General features: G+C 35.3%; 5 protein-coding genes across 5 annotated transcripts; 4 read left to right on the top strand and 1 right to left on the bottom strand.

Moving 5' to 3' along the window:
- The first annotated feature begins 5,192 nt into the window (after positions 1-5,192).
- Positions 5,193-9,012, top strand: LOC104220253 (alpha-crystallin domain-containing protein 22.3-like). Its single transcript, XM_009771084.2, has 4 exons — positions 5,193-5,384; positions 6,448-6,878; positions 8,012-8,301; positions 8,616-9,012. The coding sequence occupies exons 1-3, from the start codon at positions 5,368-5,370 to the stop codon at positions 8,260-8,262; spliced, it is 699 nt and encodes a 232-aa protein (XP_009769386.1). The 5' UTR covers positions 5,193-5,367; the 3' UTR covers positions 8,263-8,301; positions 8,616-9,012.
- A 2,002-nt stretch (positions 9,013-11,014) lies between these two features.
- Positions 11,015-13,921, top strand: LOC104220252 (root phototropism protein 3-like). The gene is made up of 4 exons (XM_009771082.2): positions 11,015-11,482; positions 11,577-11,646; positions 12,239-13,342; positions 13,428-13,921. Exons 1-4 carry the CDS (start codon positions 11,361-11,363, stop codon positions 13,800-13,802), a joined length of 1,671 nt encoding a protein of 556 aa, XP_009769384.1. The 5' UTR covers positions 11,015-11,360; the 3' UTR covers positions 13,803-13,921.
- A 587-nt stretch (positions 13,922-14,508) lies between these two features.
- Positions 14,509-18,235, top strand: LOC104220251 (uncharacterized). Its single transcript, XM_009771081.2, has 7 exons — positions 14,509-14,697; positions 14,991-15,085; positions 16,098-16,177; positions 16,275-16,330; positions 16,435-16,547; positions 17,521-17,579; positions 17,807-18,235. The coding sequence occupies exons 1-7, from the start codon at positions 14,589-14,591 to the stop codon at positions 18,102-18,104; spliced, it is 810 nt and encodes a 269-aa protein (XP_009769383.1). The 5' UTR covers positions 14,509-14,588; the 3' UTR covers positions 18,105-18,235.
- Positions 18,236-19,629: 1,394 nt separating this feature from the next.
- Positions 19,630-24,486, top strand: LOC104220250 (mevalonate kinase-like). The gene is made up of 5 exons (NM_001302575.1): positions 19,630-19,762; positions 20,643-20,880; positions 20,974-21,227; positions 23,112-23,525; positions 24,368-24,486. The coding sequence occupies exons 1-5, from the start codon at positions 19,630-19,632 to the stop codon at positions 24,484-24,486; spliced, it is 1,158 nt and encodes a 385-aa protein (NP_001289504.1).
- Positions 24,487-24,950: 464 nt separating this feature from the next.
- Positions 24,951-26,786, bottom strand: LOC104220248 (NADPH-dependent aldehyde reductase 1, chloroplastic). Its single transcript, XM_009771079.2, has 4 exons — positions 26,489-26,786; positions 25,754-26,130; positions 25,221-25,579; positions 24,951-25,123 (listed from the first exon to the last, which is right to left on the bottom strand). The coding sequence occupies exons 1-4, from the start codon at positions 26,609-26,611 to the stop codon at positions 25,101-25,103; spliced, it is 882 nt and encodes a 293-aa protein (XP_009769381.1). The 5' UTR covers positions 26,612-26,786; the 3' UTR covers positions 24,951-25,100.
- Between the last annotated feature and the right edge of the window lie 467 nt (positions 26,787-27,253).

The following is a 27,253-nucleotide window of genomic DNA, read 5'->3' on the forward strand; positions in this document are numbered from 1 at the left end:
CTTCTTATAGCCGAGCAACATAATGGGCTACTAATGAAAAATCACGAAAGTCGACCTACTGGTTCTTGTCCATTCCCTGAAGTGAATGAGACGAACTTCCACCAGGCTAAACGTGGAAAAGGTCGTGGCCCCAGTCGTGGTCATGGTCGTGGTCGGGAAAGAAACTCTAATCATGGTAATAATAATGCACCAAAGAACACTCCTCACCACCAGCAGTGGAAAAGGAAGGAACAAAAGCATGAAGCGGTGCAAGCACCAAATGCAGAAAATGCATGCTATAAATGTGGAGAAAAAGGGCACTGGTCACGTACTTGTCGTACGCCAAAGCACCTGGTTGAGCTTTATCAAGCCTCCCTAAAGAAGACAGAGAAAAATGATGAAGCAAATTTTATTTCCGAAGATAATTTAGACTTCATGCATTTGGATGTAACTGATTACCTTCCACTCCCAGAAGGAGAAACAAGTCATGTAATCGGTGGTGAATCTGTAGAAATGTAAATATTTTAATTTTTGTTATTTGTAATAGATAGTATGGTTATGTAATTGTTGTACATAAAGAAAAATTATGATTTGATAATGATGTTTACTATAATATATCTTATTTATGTCATTTTAAAGAATATGGATAATATTATTAGATCAACTTAAACTCTAGCAGAGTTTGCAAGAAATATACAACCACCAGAAGTAGTTATATTTCATATATCTCATTGTAATTATATTTTGTTAACCACCAGAAGTGGTATATGTCTATGATCACCAGAAGTGATAATTTAGGCTTTCTATGGTTACAATTGAAGATAAGCTACATAAATATTCTCTATATTAAATGTACGCCTCGATTTGCTCCTGAAGTAGTAAATATTTTAAAAGAGATTGAGGCATCACAATTTGATGTGATTAATGCGCATTCAGATAATTATGTTCGATTTCCTGAAGGATGAGAACTTTGGATAATATTAATCTATTCCCTGAAGTGAGTGTGACAATATTAATAAATCGGGTAAATATGAACGCACTCTTGATGTGAATATATCACAATTCACCTTCTGAAGAGGTAATATAATTGAGAGAATATATACTCAATATTTCGTATTTTAAATTTGCTCCCGAAGAAGTAACACAATTGAAATTGCCTCATGAAGTAGGAAAATATTATGAAGAAGAGTTTTCTTGTACTTAAACAATTGTTTTACATTGTTTATTTGATTGTGATTTTCCCTCATGATACCAAAAGTGTATGAGAAATATTTGATAGTACAAAATGTATCAACAACTCCTGAAGAGCTAACAGTTTGCCTAAAGGATACATGACACCAGTAGTGCCCGATAAATATTAGATTGTGGATAATAAATGAAGGCTCTCGAAGAGCTTATATACAAATATGTCATTCATATTATATGATTATGGTCAAAACATATGTTGTAGTAAACCTGAAGTTTACTAATACAAATGACTATCATATTGAGACTACAAATGATTGGAAGATTGATAATCTTCATGTTTCCACAATCATAGGGGTAAAATAATATGTATGTGAGAAGTTACCCGTCTTATTCTTTAATTTGTACTATATCATGTATCACAGTAAACCAGAAGTTTACTAAAGCAAAAGTTTATGCCATAGTAAACCAGAAGTTTACTAAGAGATAGCACATGACATGATAAACTTGAAGTTTTCATTTGCCATTTTTAAATGAGCTATTTGAGAATTCAGATAAGCATATACTAAAGAACTAGAAGATTCTTCAGGAATTCTCATGTGTTGCTTGCTCTCATAATGAATTGATTATACCAGCTAAAGTTGGGACTAAGACCCCTGATTCTGAAATATATAAAAGGTGAATATGGACTCGTTCATCTATCATGTAAACCACTTATAGGTGCATATATGAGATGGTTACATGTGTAATTATTGTCAACCTGCAGTTTGGCATTTGGAATTGTTTTTCTCGATTAAGAGCATAATTTTCAGATTATGAAATCAAGACAGTTCATCTTGATAATGCTGGTTTATATCCAAGCTGGTTTAGCATTGAATACCTCCTGTTAATGGCTAAACCATTGCTTTTGAGAACAAAGCTTCATGTGTTGGTCTAAGATATTTCTAAATTGCATATAGCAACACTTGTATGCATCAGATCAATAATATATGATAACTCATCCCTTCACAATTGGTTTAGGATCGGAAACCAAATATTTTTACTATCTTTTGTTGTGTGGTATATGATTAATTTCTCTACCATAATACACAAAGATATGTTTCCCAAAGATGATTGGGGATATATGTTAGTTTTTCTAACATTTGGGGGATGGAATAAACAGTTGAAAAATATGCTATATGAATCGAATTATCATTAATATGATCCTTACTTAGAAGATAATTCAAGTCGAATGCCAGAAGCATTTGTTGATCCAAAATTAAATATCATATTTCAGCTACAAATGCTCCTATTAAAATTAAAGTCCCTGAAGGATAGAGTTTACTATACACATGAAGCGCGGTAGACCAATCGGTTCCAAAGGTAACAATCCTTGAAAAATAGTAGGAGCTAATGATCAAAATGATCATAATGAGGAGGAAATATGCTATAGAAGAGCCCACGACATAACATTTCATGAAACTCCCGAAAAAGTTCAGGTACCTGAAAATAAAGAAAGTGATGAGATCTCCACAAGTTATGTCACTTCGGAACTGACACAAAATGATCGTCGACGATATATTTGATACAATATAGTGCACAATATTATAAAAGATTGTGAGGATCGGACCAGCAGTCCAGACACGTGAAAATGTCATACCATTTAGATACAAGTCTTAACCTATATGACTTATTTGACCAAATCTATATGAAGATCCTTGAAGGATTGAAAATGTCCGAAGCATATAATTCAAAGTCTTGAGAAATGTACTCGATCAAATTATAAAGATCTTTGTACGGTTTAAAGCAATCTGTGCGCGTGTGGTATAATCGCCTCAGTAAATATTTGCTGAAAGAAAGTTACATAAATTATGTTATTTGTCCATGTATTTTTATAAAGAAAATGTCATCAAAATTTGTTACACTTGCTGTTTATGTTGGTGACATAAATCTTATTGGAACTCCGGAAGAGCTCCAAGAGGGTCTTAAAAATACTTTTACATGGACAAAGTGTACCCATTAAGTACACCAATGAATATTCAATCACTTGAAGTGAATAAGGATCCGTTCCAACCTCTAGAAGAGGATGAGGAGCTCCTTGGTCCTGAAATACTCTATCTCGGTGTAGATGGTGCACTTATTTATCTTGCTAATGCTAACAAAAGTGGTGCAGATCGTATTGGTAATGCAGATGCAGGTTATTTATCCGATACCCATAAAGCTCGATTTCAAACCGGCAAGCAGAAAGTGCATATGATTGAGATCAGTCATTTTATTCGAGAAAAATGTGGTTTGGAATGTGAGAAAAGACCCACAATTTTATACGAAGACAATGCTGCATGCATAGCCCAATTGAAGGGAGGATTTATAAAAGGAGATAGAACGAAGCACATTTCACCAAAATTATTCTACACACACGATCTTCAGAAAAATGGTGACATTGATGTGCAACAAATCCGTTCAAGTGATAATCCAGCAGATTTATTCACTAAATCTTTGCCAACTTCAACTTTTGAGAAGATGGTATACAAGATTGGAATGCGGAGACTCAAATATTTGAAACAAGGTTTTCATCAGGGGAGTAAAATACGCGATGCACTCTTTTTCCCTTACTAAAGTTTTTTCCCATGGGGTTTTCCTTATAAGGTTTTTAATGAGGCACTTAGCAATGCGTATTACTAAATATGTGTACTCTTTTTCCTTTACTAGGAATTTTTTTCACGTGGTTTTTCCTAGTAAGGTTTTAATGAGACACATTATCTTTTAATGAACATCCAAGGGGAGTGTTATAAATATATTATATTATGGATGTTCATTTAGTACTTCGTTGTAAATAATCTTCCTGAAGAAGCTTATCCATATGAGACTCCACCGTAAATATGTTTATCTATTTAGTACTCTATTGGAAATAAGCTTCCTGAAGAAGCTTATCACTTCGGTACCCGATTATGGATAAACATTACCCTAGGTAGAAGATTATCCATACCGAGTATAATAAACTTATCCATTCAGTATTCCGTTATGGATAAACATTGCTCTCAGTAGAATATTATCCACATCTGGTATAGTAGCAGCTTACACAGCAGCTTGCAGTAACAGCTTACACAGTAACTTGCAGTAGCAGCTTACACAACAGCTTGCGTAGCAGCTTACACAACAACTTCCTTTCTTCTATAAATAGAAGAGATTTCAGTTCATTATGTACATCAGTTTGAATTCGAATAATATATCAATTTCTCTCCATACTTGTCTTTACTTTATAGTCTTTATTTTATAACAAGATTGATCATGTCCTCATTTTTAAAAGATGGTTTGAGAAACTTCAAAGAGCTTTGCTTAAAAAACAGCAAAATTGAGAACCTAATTAGGGAGAATTTCTTGTTATGGGCAAAACGGACATTTACTTTTAAAGGCTTCTTATACAAATAATTTTATATTTGAAACATGAAAATGGTTAATTATTATAAAGACATATCTCAACGGGAAATTTTATAATTCATCATAAATATGTAAAACAAATAACCTTATACCAGAAATAGATTTTCTTTGTGTAATATGAGTATTATTCTTGTCCCTATATGATAAGTTGGAAGACAACCTAAAGTAATTACAAAGTACAAATCAAATTAGTGCATATTATTTGAGTTTCTGATTTAATCATTAAGTTTCAAACAGATCGTGTTACATAATGTTTAGTAATTATTTAATACTTTCCAAAAATATTCAATCATAAAATTTGACAATTTTCATATGACTGCAAAATTGGGACTAGACCATACAAGATGAGTGTGTCTTTTTATCTTTAGTTTCTAATTTTATCCAAGGAAGAGAGTGATATATCTTTGATTTCACCAAGAAGACATTTTAGTCATTTGATAAAGAAAATAAATATATAAAAAAATAAAAAATCATTATACATCCTAAATAATCGTAGTGACCATTTTAGTAATTTTGAAGAACTGAAAAAGAAAAAGGAAAGTCATAATCAAGTCAGCAGAGGCCTTCAACACTCGAAATCCCTAAAAGGCTAAAAGCCTAAAACACAGAGCTCACCCAACACTTCAGGAAAGAAAATTCAAATGAATTCCATTTTCAGATTTTTGCCGCTCGCTGATTATTACCATATTTCTCTTGATTTTCAGAATTATAAACTTTTCTGAATCTGGGTGTTGCCGAAATATAACTGACAGTTGAATTTCCCATCTTTTCTCCAGCAGCTATTTGATGGATTCTCATTGGAGGTACTTGAACGATCACATCTTACATTTTCACTCATATACTGCAAAACTACTGATTTTAGCTCTCGTTTTACACAAGAGGGAATAAAAAATAGAAACCCTATATAAAATTTACTAGCTGTTTTCTGAGTAGACCAAACTCCAAAGTCAGGTGTTGGTGTTCATGTTTTTGAGTGTTTCTGGATACTTTCATTAGTTCGTAGTGTAGAAAGTAACATTTTCTGGTGAAAATCTTGTAAATGCAGATACGCAGCTGTTTTTCACAGCTCAGTTTAGTTAAAAGGATATGCTGAAAAGATCAAATCTTGTTATTGGTTATATGCTAAAGGTGGAATATCTATGCTATTGAGGCGTACATTTATAGAAGAGTTTCCTTGAGATGACATTTTACTGGCAAAGACTGTCAAAAATTGTTACGGCTAGTTCAATGTTGGTTGGGCCTTTCTGGCTGTGGGTTCTGTGTATTTTGTTGCTTAGGAAATAGTGCCGAAATGAACACTTTGATTACCCGGAAACAATTGTTCCTAATGAATTGCCAAGGATGGAAGGCGCATATTTTCTAAATAAATTTCTTAAACCTACATGGCACTGCCAGTGAAAGGGGCGCACTTCGTAAAATTTAGCATTTATTTACAAAACATTGGGTCTTTGCTTTTGATAGAGAGCAAAAAATTTCAATAGAAAACATCTAAGGGGGGATCAAACTGGTAGACAATCAAGCATACAAACGCAAATAACTTCTTTACTCTGTGGATGCTGAAGCTTTTCTTATCTGAAATATGTATGAACAATTTTGTGACCATTTAATGTGTGGTTGTGATTTTCTTGTGCTTTGCGAAATCATATAATACACATGTAGGAAATGATTTTCTTTCATAATTGTTAAAGAAATCATTTCCTACTGGTGCATCATATGAACTTTCACTTGATTACTCCGGTGAAGCTCTTATTACATTGGGTTTGGGTCCTATGGTGAATTAAATCTTTTTATGAAAAGTTAGATAATTTTTAATACTAGTGATTATCATTATGGAAATCAATGTTGTTTTTTACTTGTGCACTCCAGAGCATCTCACACTTCTTTGCCGAATTATGGTGAAAATAATGGTTCAATTCCGCTGCATCCGGAGCCGCTTAATGTGGCCCCCATTAGTTGTGTGCCATATACTGGCCCTCCTATACCATACGGTTATCCTGCTTCATCGTCACCAGATATTAATGCGGGTCCAGTTTCAGTTGAAGCTGATACAACTTCAGCGTCCAAGCATATCAACTCTCAGCAGCCTTCTGGGAGTCAGCCTGCAATGGTTTTTTTCTCTGCTTGTCCAGCCAAAGAGGAGTGGGATAATCTCATAATTTATGCCAATGGTGGGGTTGCACTTACTGGGTCAGCTTTGTTGGGAAAGATTGGACCACTTATTGGATCAGTTGATATTGGTGAATCTGAGGATGACTATGTATTTCGTGTTTCACTCCCTGGTGTCGCAAGGGATGAAAGTAAGTTATATATTCTTAAGTAGCGAATCACCAAATCTTCTTATAACTCTTACATCAGAACGTTTGATATTTTAATGCATCAAATATCCCTCTTATCTGTGACCATATGTTCTCTATATGAGTATAACTGGTTGATGCAATGCAGAAATACCATGCTGAAAAATATGCTTCATTCTCCACTGTACTCGGATAAACTTTGTAGTTTACTTTTTCTCAAAATGTTAGCCCTTTAATTCACTAAAAATTGGATATGAAATCAATGTATGAAGTCTATCAAAATATTTATTTTTGAGCACATCATAACCATGTAGTGAGAAACAGCGCCATCAGTCCATAAAGAGCTTTGTGAAGTTGGCAAACATTTTCCTGGAGCGGTATCCAGAAAACCAAGAGGTTCAGACATATAAGCCTCATCATCAAGAGTTTCATTTCTTCTTCCATGAAGAGTCTAACAAAACCGAGTTTGAGCATAACTGAAATTTGGCGAATGAATACGAAGGTCAAAGGCTTTGTTCTTGACATTAGTCAAAGAATATCTGTACGCTTTCTTTTTCTTCTTTTCTATGTAGATTAGTGTTCTTTTCCATCATTTCCTTTCGCTGATGGAAAAATGCTTTCTTTCTAGGACCACATATTACTTGCATATGCCTTCTTCCCAGCTGTGCAATGAGCTATAGAACCTTATCTTTTTTGTCATTCTGCTGTTTCAAGCAATGTTTCAGTTCGCCTACCTTGATAAACTGGCTCTCTCCTTGAAATGCCTCCCTACTGGAGTTTTGTTACTCCACAGAAGCTATCATCTGATCAGCAGGGTCTGCGAATGAGATTACTTTAGGGATGTGTTTTCTCTCCAGCTTATCATATCTTTGATCTATATACTTCTCTGATACATCAGCGTCACATTTATGTTTAGCTTATGTGGATGTGTTATATTTCACCTATGAACATCAAGATTATTTTGTGTCTTTTAATGCAAGTTTTTTTTATAACACTGGGATGCTCTTGTTTTTGCTTCACAAAAGGGTTTTCTATTTTTCCTCTAAGTGATCTTATACCAAGTTGAATCTGTATGTCGAACTGCATCTATATGAATCCAATTGATGATAAGAGATTTCCTGTTCATGTGGTTACAGAGGTCTTTCGCTGTGATGTCGGACCTAGTGGGAAAATTGTCATAAAAGGGGTGAGCGTGACCGGAGAGGACATGGTTTGCAGGGACAACATGGTTTTTAAGATGCAAACTCTGAACCTATGCCCACCAGGAGAATTTTCCATTTCATTCCAGCTACCAGGACCAATTGATCATCAAAACTTAACTTGTGTTTTTGGATCTGATGGAATATTTGAAGGAGTTGTGAAGAAAAAAAGACAACAGTTCCTTTAAGGGGGCTGTGGCATATTTAGATCATAATCCTTCAGCTTGGTAAGTACCTCTTCAGTCCAAATTACTTTGTTTGGAGTTGCATGTGAAAGTTGTGTCTCTGCCCTTCCCCACTTTCATATAAGTCAAATACTAACTATCATATTGACCATTACTATATCAGAACCGATTATATAATTTCGATAATTAGCTTCTTGATCTATGAACAATCATTCTGCATAATTTTTGGTCTGTAAGCATATTGTTTAATGTTGAGCTTTACATTGCTTCGTAATTTGAAATAATTATTCTACATCATTAATCACTATTACATAAATGTCTCTTTTCCTGAAATTACTTCTCTGTTTTGCTTGTAGATGGTAGGAGAGAAAAGCTAAATTTGAGAAGACCAGGAACAATGCTGCAGTTGATTCCAGGACCTCTGTGCAGCTTTAAGCCTTATTTTGCATCATGCTTTAGTTCTTGTCTGTACGTCTTCTTGTTCTTTCCCTTGTTAAGACTTACTAAGGTCAGGGCTAACCGAACTAGGCCGCTTCTACAGTAACCAGTAGGGAAAGATTGTGTGCCCAGAATCTGGGCTATATACGCGCTTTCAGCTTTGCGTCAGCACTCTACCACATTACCCCTCCAAAAAAATGGATTTTGTTTTGGTATTCAAAGACCAAGTGTGTTGTCCTTGATTAATTGGTTTGCTATGGTACTCTTATGTCTAGCAGTTTGCAACAAATTGAAAAAATTTCCATTCTCTCCTCACAGGGAGCCCATACTTCATGAAAATTGTTCAAATATTGGTTTTTGGTACGGAGGAAAATGTTTTCATGGAAAATATTTTTCGTGAAAAATGTTTTACCTTATGAAATCATTTTTCAAATCATTTCAGTGTTTGGGTAGGTATAAAAGTATACGACTCCGGGCGATCTTACAGGTATTGAATAAAGAATAATGTTTCGTGACATATTTGGATACTATAGATTGATAACAGTTCGCAGTAGTGAGATTGAACATGAGTTGGGGATCATTGTAAAGTACTTTTTCCATTTTGATACAACATGTTTTCTTATATTTTAATATGAATATGACACGTAATGCTCGTGTACACAAATATCAAACCTCATCTTTTTTTCTCTCCAAAAATATCAAACCTCATTAATGAAGGGAAACAAAGAACTTAATAAGACTTGATTGCGTGGAGTAGTATTTACCATATATTTCTCAAAGTCGTAGAATCATTCGTTGTCTAAAGAAAGTAATCAAGGCCTTTCGAAGTGATAATCTGATTCTTTGTAGGAGTAGTATTTTTCTTCTTTAATTCATTTACAAATAGTAGTGTCGACTCAAGGTCTACATCCTAATAAATATAAATGCTACATCATTAATATATAATTGCACAAATGCATCAACAGTGCATACCGTTGAAATACATATTCATACTGTAGAGCATTCTGAAGATTGAAAGGCACAAATTGATATTTGGCAAGGACAATTCCTAAATCATGACTATGACCTCGAACTACTATAGGTTCTTCCACACATGTCTAGAAGGTTCTTCCACACAAATCGAGTCTCATTCCGCAAGTATGTAAAATAAGATGACAAACTATTAAAAATGAGCAAACCTACTCAAAAGTGCAATTATATTTTCTACTAATTCTAATGTCATGTATGCATGTAAGATCCTATACTGGAGTATTCACGTAAGCAACTTATATTGTGGCAGAAGAGACCTTTTTGTATATGATAATCAAAGGGAGTGGGAAAGCTGCTACTCCCTTTGAATTTCAGCCATAGCGAAGCCAGAATTTGAAGCCAATGGGTTCGAAAATTTATTCCTTCTAAGTTACTGAGTTTTAATTTAATAATTTGTACAAATTCAATAAATTTTTAAAGATAAATATGGAATTCAAAGCTACTAGATTTGGTCAAACCCGCATCCGAAGCTCTAACTCTGTCCCTGATTTCAGCAGGACTTGTCCCTGTTGAGCAACTTTAAGTGAAATAAACTAAAGAATTGCGTGGTGTTACTGCTAAATATAGTTACTTCAGATTACCTATGATCTAGCTAATCTCTCTTAAGGTGGCAGTGTAGATACAAGGTACCCTAACTCCATGTGAGAAGCTAGATTTTTGGACTTAATTCTGAAACAAGAATGGTTAATCTACGATAAATTCCACAAACCGACAAGACAAGAAAAAATGCCACGATTCAGTTTCTTTCGTACGGTGCGAGATATGTAGTCATAACTTCTTTGTCCCGCACCTTTTGTGGTTGGTCAGTATTATGAGAGTAAGAGTAGTTGGGGCAATTAAAATGAGTAGTTGTGTTTTGCTATCTACAGTCATTTTAAGGCCCATGAATGCTTCAATTCGAGCTCATCCACTTGAGTCTGGACACTTCATCACCTTTCTACGTCACTGCCACTCATGGGTTTGGTACAAAGTGATGTGGAATATAATGTTCATGGACCTTTAAACCTAACAACTTGAACTTTTATATCTCATCTATCCTACCAAGTTAGATATTTTGATGAAATCTGGAAGTGTTATGTTCGAAATAACCAAGTGTCATGCCGAAGGTACTAACAATAACAACGAACCAAGTATATTATTACAACTGGGGCCTGGTCAGTATAGTGTGTATGCAGACCTTACCCCTACCTATTGGAGGCAGAGAGGCTGCTTCCAATAGACCCGCCGAAGGTACTAACACAAACGCTAAAATGACTATAAATCAAATAACAATGGATGGAAAAAGATCATTACAGAAATAGAGAAAACGACACCCACAAGTACTGTTGATCCTGTATGAGTGTTAACATTATTTGGTATGTAAAATTTTGTTTCGTGTCAGTAGTGTAGTACTAATCATGGTTTTGGGAAGAAATGATTAATTGGTTTCTAAAGGACTAAAAGTAAGAGTGGTTCCTAAACCAATTTTGTACTTAATTTAATTCACTGCGCGAAAGGGACATGCTGTCTTTTTAGACTAACTACGCCTTTGTCTTGGTGATAGAACTATATAATATATTGCAAAAGAAAAAAAAAGTGCATAGTTCAGAATACAGAAAATTAAAGGGCTAGTAAGCAGTATAGGTGCTGAAAATATGGTGAAAGAAAATCTACTAACTGGTGGATCAATATTTGTGGAGAAGAGAAATCACTGTGTCATTTATCCAGCCAATGGCAGTATGGTGGCGCAGTCTGTGGAAAGAAGAAACAAGAACTGGTAAAGTACATATTCTCTTTGTTTGTCTCAAAGTGATACTGATTTTAATTTTAATCCTCTGCAGTGGCTAATGAATGTAACAACACTAGTGCAGGTTTGTCCAGACAAAAATTCCAAGTGATTTGATAGTACAAATTAAAGACAAAAGCTTCCACTTGCATAAGGTAACAGCTACACTATCCATTTCTCTAATTGAGAGGAAAAATCCCAATGTCCGAACTGCATATTAGATAAATCTCAACATCAAACCATCTTTTAGCTTTCTGCTTGTTTTGTCGAAGAAGATGGTAGGTTAGCTAGTGCACAATCACAAGAAAATGAAGAAGAAAAACATAACACAACGATTTAACGAGATTTGGCTAAGTGTAGTCCTCGGGGCAGAAGCAGAGAGAATTTTCCACTATGAATGAGAAGAATAACACAAAATCCTTTCTCATATTGGTTTGGGACTACTTGGGATCTATATATAAGGGTTGCATGCGGGGCTCCGTTTACTTATCCTTACGAGCTGAGGCCTTTGGGGTAAAACCATGCGGGCTTGGCCCTATATGAACAATATTATACCATCTTAAGAGTATCTCTGGACTGGTTGATCCCAAGTACATGTTTTTTGGCTGATGTTTCCCATATTTTTTTTTTTTTAAACCAATATTTGGTAAACTAGATGGAACAGGCATTCTTAGAGGTATATTTGTTGTGCAAAGTATAAATATGCTTTCTGTGGAACTTTTTTTCATTAATCTTTTCATTGTGCAGCTCTCCATGGTTTCAAGAAGTGGATACATTAGCAGATTGGTATTTCATAGGAATGGGGACAACATTACTACAATTCAGATTGATGCAATCCCAGGTGGGGCTAATATCTTTGAATTAATAGTGAAATTTTGCTATGGACTGAAGATCAAAGCTACAGCTTCAAATGTCGCGCCACTGTATTGTGCTGCTCATTTCTTGGAAATGCATGATGATCTTCAGCCTGGAAATTTAATTTCTAAAACTGAGGCATTCCTAAGTTATGTAATCCTTTCGTCGTGGAAAGACACATTTAGGATCTTGAAAAGCTGTGAATCAGTTTCTTCTTGGTCTAAAGACTTGCACATTGTCAAGCGTTGCTCGGAAGCCATTTCTTGGAAAGCCTGCTCAGAAACTAGCGCGAGTAGTATAGAAGACAATGAAGTTTTGGTGAATGTTATGACTGATGATACGACCAAGTTAAATGTCAAAAAGTTGAGCGGAAATTGGTTTTTCAAGGACGTTGCATCCCTAAGAATAGATCATTTTATCGAAGTAATTACATCGATCAAAAAGAGAAACATTAAGCCAGAGCTTATAGGGTCATGTATAGCTCACTGGACAAAGAAATGGATTTCTCAAATCACAGTTTCAAAACAGAAATCTAAAGATCAAGAATTGTCCATCCAACTACACAGAGTGACAACTGAATGTTTGATAAGGGTACTTCCTGTTGAAGAAAACTCAGTTCCCTGCAATTTTCTGCTTCATCTTTTCAAGATTGGGCTTATTATGAATATTGATCCCAGATTACAAGATCAACTCAAAACAAGAGTAGCTTTCTTGTTGGAAAGCTGTAGTACTAAAGACCTTCTAGTCAGGAACAGCACAACTCTTTTCGACGTGGATATTGTTGTTCAAGTGGTGGAAGCTTATGTCTCGCTAGCATCAAATAAGCCCAACTCAAAAATGTCTGTTGTCGGGAGGCTAGTGGATGATTACCTCGCCCTTGTATCAAGGGACGAGAACCTTGTAGCAAGATGCTTTTACTCTCTTGTAAATGCATTGCCAAAAGAAGCACGATCTTGTGATGACAACCTATATAGGTCAATAGACATGTACCTCAAGGTATGCATAATGTATTCTCTCTTTTCCTCCAAACTCAAAATTGTTTCAGAGTATGATTCATGGAAATTAAATGGTTTTCTTTCAGGAACATCCTGACCTAACAGAAGAAGAAAGAAGCAGTATATGCAGAAAACTGGAGTACCATAAACTATCACAGGAAGCGCGAACACATGCCATGAAGAATGATAGGCTGCCGGATAATATCAGGACACAATTTATACTTGTTGAACAGATCAATATGACAAGGTTACTGACTTCAGCTGGTTCAAGTTACCAACGGACTAAGTCACAGACAATAATGAAAGTCAGCAAAGGTGTAGGCAAGAGTTGGATGAATTCCTCCCAAAATGAAATGGAAATGATGAAACAAGAGGTTGAGATGTTAAACGCTCAAGTTGGTGAACTGAAGCAATGTAGGATGGAACTTCAAAGGCAAACCAAGAAATCTGTTTTTTGTTAGTTCGTTATGTTTCATGTCTGCTACATATCTGGTTCCTTGATTCTGACTATTGTAATCTTCTCTTGTAATTTCGATGTGTTTTTGGTCAATCAACCTTAAGGTGCTGAGTTATTTTCAAACTTTGGGGTTAGTAAATAATTTTTTTATTTTTTTTATTTTTATGATTGGGTGCATCGAAAATTTTAAAATCAAATATGCAATATTTACGTATATCGTAAAAAAACTTGTAATAGATCAACGGATCGACAATGTTACCATATTCTACCAAAGAAACTCTTAATATAGGCCGGCCTTTTCCCTCGTCAAAATATACCATTTTCAAGTAAATTTTAGAATATAATTTTAATTGGGAGCTAACAATGTCATCTATTTGTAAGTTAGTGGGACACTATATAATTACCAACTAAAATGTACAAAGTACTCTGTTTATTTCATTTTATATGCCATTTTTTCTTGTTTATTTGTTCGCAAAAGAATAACATATTTCTTTATTTAAAAATAATTTAATTCGTAAACTTTTACCCTGACATGATTTTAGAGTTAAATTATTATTTAACCACTATCATATTTAAAATCACTAGCTTCAAAGTTAATCTTTTTTTTAAAAAAAAAAATCATGACCTCACAATGAATCTTAAATTTTATTTTTCTTTCTAACAAGTGATGTGATATTTGTTGGAACACATGTAACTTAAAATTGGCACATTCAACAAAACTTGACAAAGGAAAATAATAAAAAAGGAATAAAATTGGAGTTCTTTTCCGAATAGATTTTGGCAGTTGTCCATGGCTGAAGACGGAGGAAACGCGGCGGAGCAACCGGCCTCCGACCCAAACCCGTGCCCTATTTGTCTTGCCCCAGTTACTGAAGAGTCTTACTTGGATCAATGTTTCCGTACGCTTCCTTTCTTTTTAGTTTTACACATATCTTCCTGTAGTTTATAAGCAAGCAGTCATTGTTAAGATGCAATTTCATAAGTTTTAAGCTCTAATTTAAGGAGTACCTTTCATATACTTTGGCCCTTTTTGCATAATTATAAATAAGTGGCATTTTGCTAAGTAATTGTAAAGTGTATAAGCTTTTGCTAAGTAATTGTAAAGTGTATAAGCTGTGGAAGAAAGCTATGTACGGATTGTTTCTGAATAAATCAGTTATCAAGTGCTTAAGCCATCATGTTATTTCTACAGACAAATTTTGCTACAATTGCATTCTGCGTTGGACCAAAGTGGTTACAAGCAATCAGTCTCGTGCACCTGCTTCAGTAAAGTGTCCTTTATGTAAGGTCCGAACTTGTTTTAATTATTTTGTTGGTTCCTATTTCTTCTAAGTGTTCTTAGTTTCATGAGCATTAGTAAAATAGATCCTCTCAAGAATTAGTAGCAGTTAATTGTAATTGGTAGAACTAATTTTTTGGGGGATTGATTGATGAACTATTATTAGCAATGATATGATTCCCCCTAGATCACGCCTCTCACGAGAGAGAGCGCTTTAACTTTGCAGTTACTTCTAGAAAAATGAAACATTTTCTGCTAAGATGGATTTGAGAGGATTCCAGTACTTTAATAGTGTGTCACACTTGTGAGGTCAAGACCATGGTATTACATATTTGGTCTTACAAACTTTTTGCTTGATCTGAAGAGTCGTCACGGAGCCTTGAACACAGTATGGATATACCAAAGCGGATAGATCATAGATGTGTGAATATATGCAATTTGTTTGTAAATGTTTTTCTGAACTTAATCAGATATTGGTCTCTTTAGAACTCTGTGTTGACTTTTGTTTGCCTCTTGAATGTTTTGGAGTAGCTTGTGTAAATTTTATTGGTGGGGAAAATGTTATGTATCTGGGAATTGAAATGAAATTGACATGGATTCTTTTTTCTTTTATCTGATCTTTGATGTACTGTATCAACATTTTGTCCAAAACAAAAAGGAGGCACAAAAAGACACAAAATTGACCATTACAAGCAGTAATGTTGTTAAAAGCTCGATAAAGCTCAAGTTACGTGCCTTGCCTTTCTCTGAGCTAACGTGCTAGGCATGCATCTCGTCAACCAGTAACTTTCTCATTAAGAGGCAAGCACTATACAAAAGATATATTAGCAAAGTGATACATTTTCTTGTTGCTTTGCTGGAGAATTCTATATTTATTATACTTGTGCTTTTGATGTAAATTTAAATCACTCTATATTTCTGACTCTTCTAATAACTTACAAAAATTTCTCATTCTTCTATTATTAATTTAAAATTATGCTGGATTTTGTTTCTTTCAACTCAACTCTCTTGTTTATGCAGACAGAGAATTTTTCTATTATAAAGAGCTATGGTGGAAGGTTTTTTCAACAACATTATGTGAATGAAAACTTGGACAATAGGTAGCAAAGTCCTCTATACTTCTTCTGCTTTGTATGTTCTCCCCTTTTTTTTTTTTACTATTCTAAATTAACTTATCGTTTGACATTTGTATTCCAGCGTGTTCTTCACAAAAGCTCACAAGTATAGATTGCAGTGCTACTATACTAATGAAGGTAGAGTGCTTTCCATCACTGATTTACATATTCTCCATTTCTAGTGGATATCTTTTATGAGATATCACCTTGCTTCCAAGAACATAAAATTGGTAGTTCTGCAGGGGGCTTATTTGACAAATTCAATGTGCCACGTTATTGGAAGTTGCACAAGTATCTGCAGCCTAATCCTTGGCTTATAAGTTGGTTGAGAAGAGAAATTCAGGCTGTGACGCAGGTCCTTCAAACTTGTGATTTTCATTCATTGTTTAAATGTTGTAATCTTCTTTATAGATGCACTTCTAACCCAATCTCTTAATAGCTTTTGATTATGATGGTCAATAAAGACAATGATCCTTTGGATAACAAAAATGAGAAGTATATTTAATGATTCCGAGAGAAAACAACTTACTGATTATTATTGTGTGCTAACCTGTTTCTTACGTTCTTTGTCTGTGTTTATAGTGAAGTATGGAGGTGAAAACTCTTTTATTTCCAGAATGAACATGTTTTTTGGGTTCTCTGTAAGGTTGAAAGAGTGCCAATTTGCAACCAATAGGAAACTGTCCACAAAACCCAATTTGCATGTCCGTGGGTATTTCTTAGTCAATCTTTAGTTAGTCTTAAGTTGAAGGGAATCTTGGTATAACTGGACAATTTTTCCACTAAGAGTCGGATGGGATTTAATAATCTCTACAATGTTGGGGTACATCTGCCTAAGTTGAAGTGAATCTTGGTGTAACTGGACAATGTTTAATAATCTCTGCAATGTAGGGGTACATCTGCCTACAATCCCTAGTCTGATCCATGGAAAAGCTTCTTGTTAGCTATCACCAACAACTTGTTTCTCATCTTAGGCAACTGACATCCTATATGCCTATTTCCCTCCACAAATAGTAAAAATTCAACATAAATTGATGTCATTTTGGTCCCAATTTCTCATAAAATGATATGTAAACATTACGAATTGGCTAAAATACGACTTATTCTAACCTTCTTTCCTTGATTGTGAATAAAAATTGTAAAATGGGAATCATGGAGAACCTTGCTGATTACTTGATTATGTCATTCTCATTGCAACAATACATTAAAGTATGACTAGGTACATACTAATATTAAATTGATAATTCAATAATTCGCTCATCCTTGTAACATCACAAAACGTTATTTTATGACATTTCTGCTAAGTAATTCTTTTCCGTGTCATGCAGGAAGAAGATGTAGATATTATCGTACATCATATACTTGGTGTGATTGATTCATTTAGAAGGTAATGTAAAAAATAAAAGTAAATTATTGATCGTTTCCATGCATTGAACTCGCCAATGTCAAGCTAACCTCTTTGTTTGCTTTCACCTCTTTGGGAAAACCAAATGACACGTTCTTGAAAATCAGTTACCTAATAATATTGTGTTATTGTTCTCATGTTCACTTAATTAATCTTCATTATACATTTTCAGTGTTACATGAATGCTTAGACAGTTGTTAATGTTGCAGAAACGAGCCAAAGCAAATAAAAGATACTCCACAAGCAAAGCAAGAAGAGTTCAAGATCATGGTATCTGAAGCAGCAAGACCTTTCATAACTGGTCGAACTGATCGATTTGTGAACGAGTTAGAACTGTTTCTAGCTTCATCTTTGACTATTGATGCTTTTGATAGTGTTTATATCCAACATTTGGGTTGGAAAATTCCTGAAAAGATCGAGGAGGGTGGGGTAGGAGAACCAGTTGAACAAGGCCCTTTAGTTCCCTATTTGTACTTCTTTGATGAGGATTCTGATGGAAATGAATAGAATACTGTCCTTATATGTCAAGGATAATAAGTTCACCTCACTTGCCAGATTTTAGCTGGTGCGCGGTTTGTCAACCCTGGATAATGTGTTTTATTATTTCTCAAATCCATGGTTTTAAACTCTCGCACGCATGCTTGATCATCCATGTTTTCAAATTACAACAGTTCCAGATTTACTTCCGAGATTAGCTTGCTTAAAATTGTTTAGTTCAAAATTTTGCCTCTATCATACAACTACAGAAATCAATTTAAATTAGTGCAAGGCACGTATAGCTCACATGTAGTTCTTCTTTGAGTTGTTTAAGTTCCACTACAACAATTTTTCAATCGATTCTGATTACATTTCCATCATTTTCATGTTACTAAACATTCGCATAATTTTTATGTGTTAAAGCAAGAGATACATAAAAGGTTAAAGATGTGAAAGATGAATACCTTTTTTGCACTGTAAGAAGCAGGTTTTCTAAAGACATTTAATTTTCAATTGATAGTTTTAAGAACTTTTGGTGGGTTCACTAATTACGTCTAATAAATTTAAGTTTTATATATTGACAATGTAAATATCTTTTGCATTCTTAGTATAGTTTAACCTACTATATCAATTAAATAATCGTTTTGTCTTGGTCAAAAATTAATATAATTTTAGGTTTAAGTTTTATGTCCATTGACAATATATAATATTGACAGTGTAAGAATTCTTTATATTATTGGTGTATATAACTTAAATACATAATTATAAATTGTTATATATAACTAGCTTTCAAATGATCAATTTATATAAAAATAAGTACATAATCAGTGCGAAGAACTTAAACTCAGCCTAGATAATAATAACTTCACTTACTTAGCAGAAGAAATACTGAATCTTTTTCAGTATGCTACATGATTGGCAGGCTTCAATATGCTACATGTAACATGACTTTGATAGCCCTATATGGCAGGCGGCAACAGTCCAAATAGATGGCGTTATGCGAAGAATCAATCAATATTCCACTTAGTCGGCCAAGTTTAGCAACAGAAACAATAATCAGAGCGCACCATGATTTGTAATATGACTAGTTGATCGGGATTTTTTAAGAAAAAAAACTGTCCCGTGCACTAAGGCAAATCTAAAGTTACATGTGAACCCAATAATTTTTTATTAAATCGTATAAATATATTAAAAAATTTACTAAATACTTATAAATATTTAACTTATTATTATTAATATTCTCCATATGATAAATATAATTTAGTGACGCCAACCACCCGTCCATGATGAGAGTGATTTGGTAAGGGGTGTCAGAAACAAACAAAAGGAGGAATATTTTTTTAACACCAAAAGGAGGAATCAGAAGGAAATTTGTGCATAAATCAACCTTTCTAATAACTAACCGGCAACACTCGAGCAGTCCAGCAGTCAGCATTCAGCTGCAGCAGCCACTCTCGACCAACCGCAGTCTTCTTCTGACTCTAACCATCACACACAGGTAGACCTATATAGGCACAGTTTCGTATCTGGACTTACAGAAAAAGAGAGAGAGAAAATGGAGGTGAGAGCAAGAGCCCCTGGGAAAATAATATTGGCTGGAGAACATGCTGTGGTTCACGGATCAGCTGCCGTCGCCGCCTCTATCGATCTCTATACATACGTCTCCCTTCGCTTCCCTACTCCTGCTGGTATACATTCTATTCAATTCCTCAGTTGATTTATTATTAACTGTAATTATGATTTCTGAATCGAATTTGCTGCCTTTAATTCCGTATTAGGTTGCTTAATTTCATAATTCCGAAACAAATAGTAATGTCTTTGAGGCTTTTATTGAGCTCAGTGTGCTGGTAGAGTATTCCGCCCTGCTAGTTGACATTTGAGAGTAACACTCTTCAATTCTACCCTTTCCAGTTCTGTTCTATTTCCTTTTTAAAAATATCCGGCCCTTACTTCGTATCACTTAGTTCATTAATACTTAAGACATGGTTATTGTCCTTCAATGATAAGAAATACCCTTAGAACATTATCCTCGTACTTTATCCTACATCTTGTATGGTTATCTTGTACTCCATTTGCCAACTTTTATATCTGACCAAATACTGGAAGATGATCCAGAAAATGATTTTTTGAAAGAGACAGTGAGTTTCATAAAAATGTATAATTATATAATAAAGTGTCTGTGTATGTATAATTATCGTTGAATTTTAGGCCTTTGGTTACTAATGGGACCGGCTGAATGGTTAATGTATTGTGTTATGCTCATTGTTGCCTGCCCTGCTTTGACATTGAGATGAGATCTTTCTGGAGTTCAAACTGACCTCTAGGATTTGTTGAGTATGCTATATCTATCTTAAAAATGGATGAACCAAGATAACAGTCTGAGAAATATGATAAATTTGTTAAAATTCAACATTTACTAGTCTAAGCAGATTATTTTTCTTTGTAAGACCAAAAAGAAAAAATTGCTTTACTCAAACTGTTGTTTCCTTTTCATGATAATCCTTACTGGTTTCTTCATTTAGTTTTTCACTAATGCGTTTCTTTTCTTCTTAATTTCTTTGGGAATAGATAATGACGAAACATTAACCCTCCAGCTTAAGGATGTGTCACTAGAATTTTCCTGGCCAGTTGCAAGAATTAAAGAGGCTTTTCCAAACTCGGAAACTCAGATTCCACCTTCCTCGTGCTCACTAGAGACTCTTAAATTAATTGCTTCTCTAGTTGATGAGCACAACATTCCTGAGGCAAAGATAGGGCTCGCTGCTGGTGTCACAGCTTTTCTTTGGCTGTTCACCTCAATCCATGGGTATTAACTTCAATTCCCTTTACTTGACCTGTTGATATTCTTGAAACAGACTTCATATTATCACATTGTCTTTTGCTGTAATTGCCTAATTAGATGCAAACCAGCAAAAGCAGTGGTCTCTTCTGAGCTTCCACTGGGATCAGGCTTGGGTTCGTCTGCAGCTTTCTGTGTTGCACTCTCTGCGGCCATTCTTGCGTTGTCAGATTCAGTAACTATGGAATTCAGCCACCAAGGTTGGCAAGTATTTGGAGAGAATGAGCTGGAATTGGTGAATAAATGGGCTTTCGAGGGAGAGAAAATAATTCACGGGAAGCCATCTGGTATTGACAACACAGTGAGCACGTATGGTATGTGACGATAGCCATAGTTACTATATCTTCTTTCCTTTTATGATATGTTAAGCAATCACAGAACAAAGAAAACAGTCAAGCTGAAAAGGGGCATTAATGCAGGGAAATATCTCAACTTTTTGCTTAATCGGGTAAAATGCATATATGCTAATTTGTGATTGAGAAGTGAGAAATAGGTATAAATTTGGAGTTAATAAGCATTTAGCAACATAAAGAAGATATCTTAAAGAATGTGTGGATGCCAGTAAGAAGAAAAGGCACATGATTAACTTGAAAGCTTCCCAAAATTAAACATTACTTTTTAGATTATGAATAGTAGAACCATAGTCCACTATAAGATTTTTCAGTTTATATCTGTTTAGTCACCTTAAAATGACTCCAGAATAACAGTTTAATCTAAGGGGAATTGCATTTTTCAGAAATTTCACAAAAAGAATCCATTAGGCTTGTTAAAAACATTCCTTCCCCATGTTAGACCAGCAGATAGTTTTCTGTGTTCTCCTACCTTTTTGTAAAATTTGCTTGCTATATTCATCTAGAACATCTACTTCAAACAGTTGCACTGTGAAACTAATTATGCTTTTGGAACCATGATATGAATGTGTTGCACACCTCTCCAAAATGCTGCTGTACCCATGTCGTATCCTCCAAAAATGCACTACGTTTGGAGGATCCTGCACGCATCCGGCGAAATTTCTGAAGAGCCCGAGCAACATAAAGAAGTATCATTAGTGATCTATGAGGAATTAGTGAGATTAATTATGTATTTTAACTATGTTAGCAACACTTATATTATCTTCTATATAAGTAACTCTAAATTTCTTTAGGTGTCTCAGATATTTGTCGTATGATAAATGTTATCTTCAGTGTTCGCTTGAATGCTATATCTGTTATAGTGCCAGAAATGAGAGAAGTTTGTCCTCATCAGACCAGAATCAAACAAGAACAGTGGACTATGTAAACAATAAGCTCCTTCCCGTATTAACAGAGAAAGTAACTTGAAGCAAGACTGATGTCCACCGAAAATAGGTCTTACTACTGTTGACAGTGAATTAACTTTTGATTTGGACTTATATTGCATGGCGCAATATATAAAAGAAACCTTGTCTTACCAGTAGTTAGGTTATGTTAGTTTTCCACTTGTTTGAGTCTTCAGCTATTTAGACATGATGGAGGTGGTCGAGGCAGCAAATTTTCATTTTCAGGAGAAGTGGGCACAGTCAGCATGGAAAAGATCCTAGCAGTCACAATCTAAAACATATGCAGATATTTTTTCAGATGCTAATAGCGAATATTAACATATCATTACTTACATTTCTTTTTTTCTTCACCTGGCATATTCTATATTGCTCAATTATTAAAACTTTTTGTTTTCAGGGAGAAGAGAATCGTTCTCTCTTCTTCTTTTGCAATTCTACCAATTAAACTTTACATATATGTCCTGTTTATATTCGGTGTTACAAAACATACAATGAGGTCTTAGATCCATTAGAGAATCTGAATTTGCTATTCATGAAGATAAATGAAATCTAATTAGAACAGACGAGCTATTGTAGAATTGACTCCTGCATGGCAATGGAAGATCTATTCTTAGGGAAGCTCCTGAGTCACAATGTTAATCTCTCTCATCATTGGCAGTTTTTTAACATTCTTCTCCTTTTATGTGTTTTTTCTTTGGGAGACGTGGTTTGGATAGTCACTTGCCCTTCATGTTCCTCCTTCTAACACCAAGGTATCTGTAAATTAATGTTCCTAAATTATTTTCCATGGTAGATTTTTCTTGTATTGTTAAGAAATATAGAATACTTATAATTTTCAGATCTCTATGGAAGGATATGTCAGGATTCTAATAACTTCACAACCTATAAATGTTACTTACAGGAAACATGATCAAGTTTAAGTCAGGCCATTTGACACGCCTCAAAACAAACATGCCACTTAAAATGCTGATCACTAACACAAAGGTCGGGAGAAATACAAAGGCATTGGTAGCTAGCGTCTCAGAAAGGACCTTGAGGCATCCGACTGCAATGGCTTCTGTTTTTACTGCAGTGGATTCTATCAGTAGTGAAGTGGCTGCAATTATTCAATCACCTGTCCCGGATGATCTAGCCATAACTGAGAAAGAAGAGAAACTGGAAGAGTTGATGGAGATGAACCAAGGATTGCTTCAGTGCATGGGTGTTAGCCATGCTTCTATAGAAACTGTTCTTCGAACAACTCTAAAGTACAAACTATCTTCCAAGTTAACTGGAGCTGGTGGTGGAGGCTGTGTTTTGACATTATTACCAACCCGTATCCTTTCATTTATCTTCCTTCTGATAAATGCTTTCTATTCAGAATGTGCTATTTATATGGTATCTTCATTCATTATTGATATTTTTGGCGTTAGACTTAATTGCTCCAGGATGTGGCTTTTCATCATTTTCATTCTACCTTTACACTCCATCTGCTTTATCTGGCTGCATAAATGCTCTGCATTGGCTGATGGGGTACTGGATATCTGATACATTGATTAATGTCTACTTCGTCATACTGTTTTTCATTAAGTTCATGCATACACATAAAGTTTTGGTCCCTGAACATTACTCTGAATGGGTAAAACAGTTATTCACTAGGACTGATCTCTATATACTTAGAAAATTTGACCTGTGTTTAAGTGTCTCTGAACTTGATACGATGAGTCAGCTTTGTTTGTACTGAGGCAGAGATGGACAACATTCTTTAGCACTAGCGCCATTGCTTTACATGGTGGCATAAGCAAAAGCTTGTGGAACAATATCTTATCTGAAAGTAGAATTGCAATCCTTGCCTTGAAAGTAGAAATGTGATCCTTGCCTTGACCTAAGGAAGGTCAGGAATATAGGATATTTGCGTCTACACCTACTCAACGTTCTCACATCCTTTATGTCCAACTGTTTGTCAAATAGTTCGTTTTCTGCAGACTTTTTGTGCGTTTTATATCCATATCTGTTTTGCTGATATACTTGGTCTTTGACCTCGCTGAAAAACCAACTAGACACATAATAGTCTTCCCTATAGATAGGCATATATCATGTGCTTTATATGAGACTTGCTGCCGAGTTCCCCACATTTGATCTTAGTCTCTTTTAACTTTCCTTGACAACAATTTCCAGTACTGTCAGGAACAGTTGTTGATAAAGTAATAGCTGAGTTAGAAGCGTGCGGATTCCAATGCCTACTTGCTGGAATTGGTGGAAATGGCGTGGAGATTTCATTCAGTGGCACTTCCTGATTGTAATACCCAGATGCAGCAGTTTGCTATAAGATCTATCTCTGCATTCTTGAATATGGATATGGAGGTGCTAGCTTGTGACCATTCGCAATGTAAGAAACATCAAAACCGTGCCATCGACTTGTTACAGTTCTGGTCTTAGAACTTGGAGCAATTGTAGAAAACATTTTTATTCTCCCTCATTTCTTGTTCTTTTTTCCTTCTTTTGTCATAAAGATCAATGGTAATAAGAAGATTCCTGGTTTTGATGGTTCGAAGGACACGGTAACACTAATTTTAATTCCGGAGTTTTTTAGTTCTTGGACGTTCCTCCCATTTAATATTTATATAGATGCTGAATCTTCCTATTTCTCATCTCCTTTATCTACTATGATTGCTATCAGTTTCGTCCAGACCATATTTAACAGTAGCAGAACCTTGAGCAAACCCACAACGCAGACACAGATAGAGGCAAAAGAGAGATCTTGAAGAGAGAAGTGGAGAATTATTTTATTGATGCCACTCTAGAACCATGGTACAAAACATACAAACACATACTTCGTACACTATTTAGAACTAGCACAAAACGGATCGCAGCTTTCCATGAAACAGACAAAAAGACTCCCAAAGAGGCTTTAAGCATTGACAATGGTCCCACCTGGAAAGCCAACAAAACAAATTTTAGACCCTAATAATCTAATGGAACGTATTAAACGTGAAAATGCAGAGCTTGGCTATGTAAAGGTTCAACCTACCATTAGGGTGTATGACTTGGCCAGTTATATAGGAGGATTCAGGGCTAGAAGCCAGGAAAACATACGAAGGGGCCACCTCTATAGGCTGACCAGCCCTCTTCATTGGCACTTGTTTCCCAAAATTCGCACATTCCTCTTCAGTAAACGAAGCTGGAATCAGTGGTGTCCAAATTGGACCAGGAGCAACGCCATTAACACGTATTCCCCTCTCAACAAGCTGAAGAGCAAGTCCTCTAGTAAATGCAACTATTGCACCCTTTGTAGCTGTGTAATCAAGAAGCTTGGCATTCCCCTTGTATGCATTCACTGATGTTGTGTTTATTATGCTGCTACCTTCCTTCATGTGTTTCAAAGCATGCCTGCAACATCATTTGAATTCTGTCAAAGCGTTATTAAACTCAATTTAACATCATCCCTATATAACATGGAACAAACGAGTCATCCCTATATAACATGGAACAAACGAGGATGTTATAGGTGGATAGGTAGGTTTGTAGTATTGGTTCTAAAGACTATTTTAGAATAATACCAACCTAGTGACAAAGAAGTAAGAAAAGATGTTGGTTCTAAAGACTCTCTCAAGCCTCTCCTCATTGATCTCCTCGATAGAGGTAGCCTCGTACTGCTCTGCAGCATTGTTCACCAGAATATCAATTCTCCCATAGGAATTCACAACCTCATCAACCACCTTCTTGCAGTTGTCATCAAATCCTAAATCGGTCGGCACCGCCATTGGATCCTTCGCATCAGCAGCTTTGGCTTGCCTTAACAATCCAAGTGTCTCTTGCGCATCTTTCTCTTCTTGAGACTTGACGTAAGTAAAGGCCACGGTTGCGCCCTCCAAGGCAAAGCAATGGCAGACTGCTCGTCCAATGCCAGAATCGCCTCCTGTCACCAGCGCTACCTTGCCCTTCATAAATGATCATAGATTATTTTTCATATTAACAAAATAAAGTAAGAGGACTACGTATTCACTAAACTAGCATTCTCCTACATGCATGCAATGCTCTATCAACACCTCCAAAATTAAATATTCAAATTATGGTTTGATATTATGCCTTAGCTTCTTTATCTTTTGTTCGTTTATACAAGATGGTCTTCCATAAAAAAGCTGTGTGAGATTAATAACCTAAATAAAATAAAACTACTAGTTATTTGTAATATGTTAAATCCTGCTAATTTTGAAAATAAGGCAAAAGTAGTAGTTACATTTGGAGGAAATTAAGAAAATGAAGAAAATAAAGGGTAGAAGAGATCTAATGAATTACTCGAAGCTTGTTGGCAGGCTTATAATCCTGGCTAGAATGACGAGGAGTGGGGTCCATGGCATGTTCTTTGCCAGGCTGAGTTTCCTGTTTCTGGGGTGGGAATGTTTGGCCACCAGACGCCATTGATCTCCTCACTATCACTGAGGGAAATCTTCTTCTCTTAGTGGTGTTATTTCGAGTAGCGAAAAAGAAAAGAGGGAGAAACCTGAGTGCTGTTAAGGTGAGTGGTGAAAGTGGAAGATAAAGCTCGAGCCGAAATAGGAATTAGAAAACGAGAGCTCATACGTCGTAAAGTAAATCAAAGTTGTGAGTGAAGAAGAAGAAGAATATTTGGGGAATTTTATATGTATGGTAGGAAAAAGGTGGAAGAGTAGTATGTGTATACGTGTCTTGTTCAGCCGCATGCAGCGGACACGTCTGTAGACATATGGGCTTAATTTGGAGCACCAAGAACTTGATCGCCTCTTATTCTACCGTCTTCTTCGCTAGGAGGAAATTGTCTTGTGGGATAATTGTTGTTCCATTATTGTTGTTAGAAGTAAAGAAAGATAAAATAAAATAAAATAAAGAGCATTCAAGCATTAATTAACGTTTTTCTTGATTACTTTTGAATTTTTTAGCTGCGATTGGAGCATGATAAGCGTTTGCGAATTGCGGGGATATTCATTAATTAGAAGTTGTCTTGTAGAATTAAAGAAATGTCATCCTTATGGTAAAATAGTATCCATTCGTCTGAAAAGAAGGATTAACGTAGGCGATCATCTT

The sequence above is a fragment of the Nicotiana sylvestris genome, chromosome 1, assembly GCF_000393655.2.
Source record: "Nicotiana sylvestris chromosome 1, ASM39365v2, whole genome shotgun sequence".
Classification (NCBI taxonomy): Eukaryota; Viridiplantae; Streptophyta; class Magnoliopsida; order Solanales; family Solanaceae; genus Nicotiana; species Nicotiana sylvestris.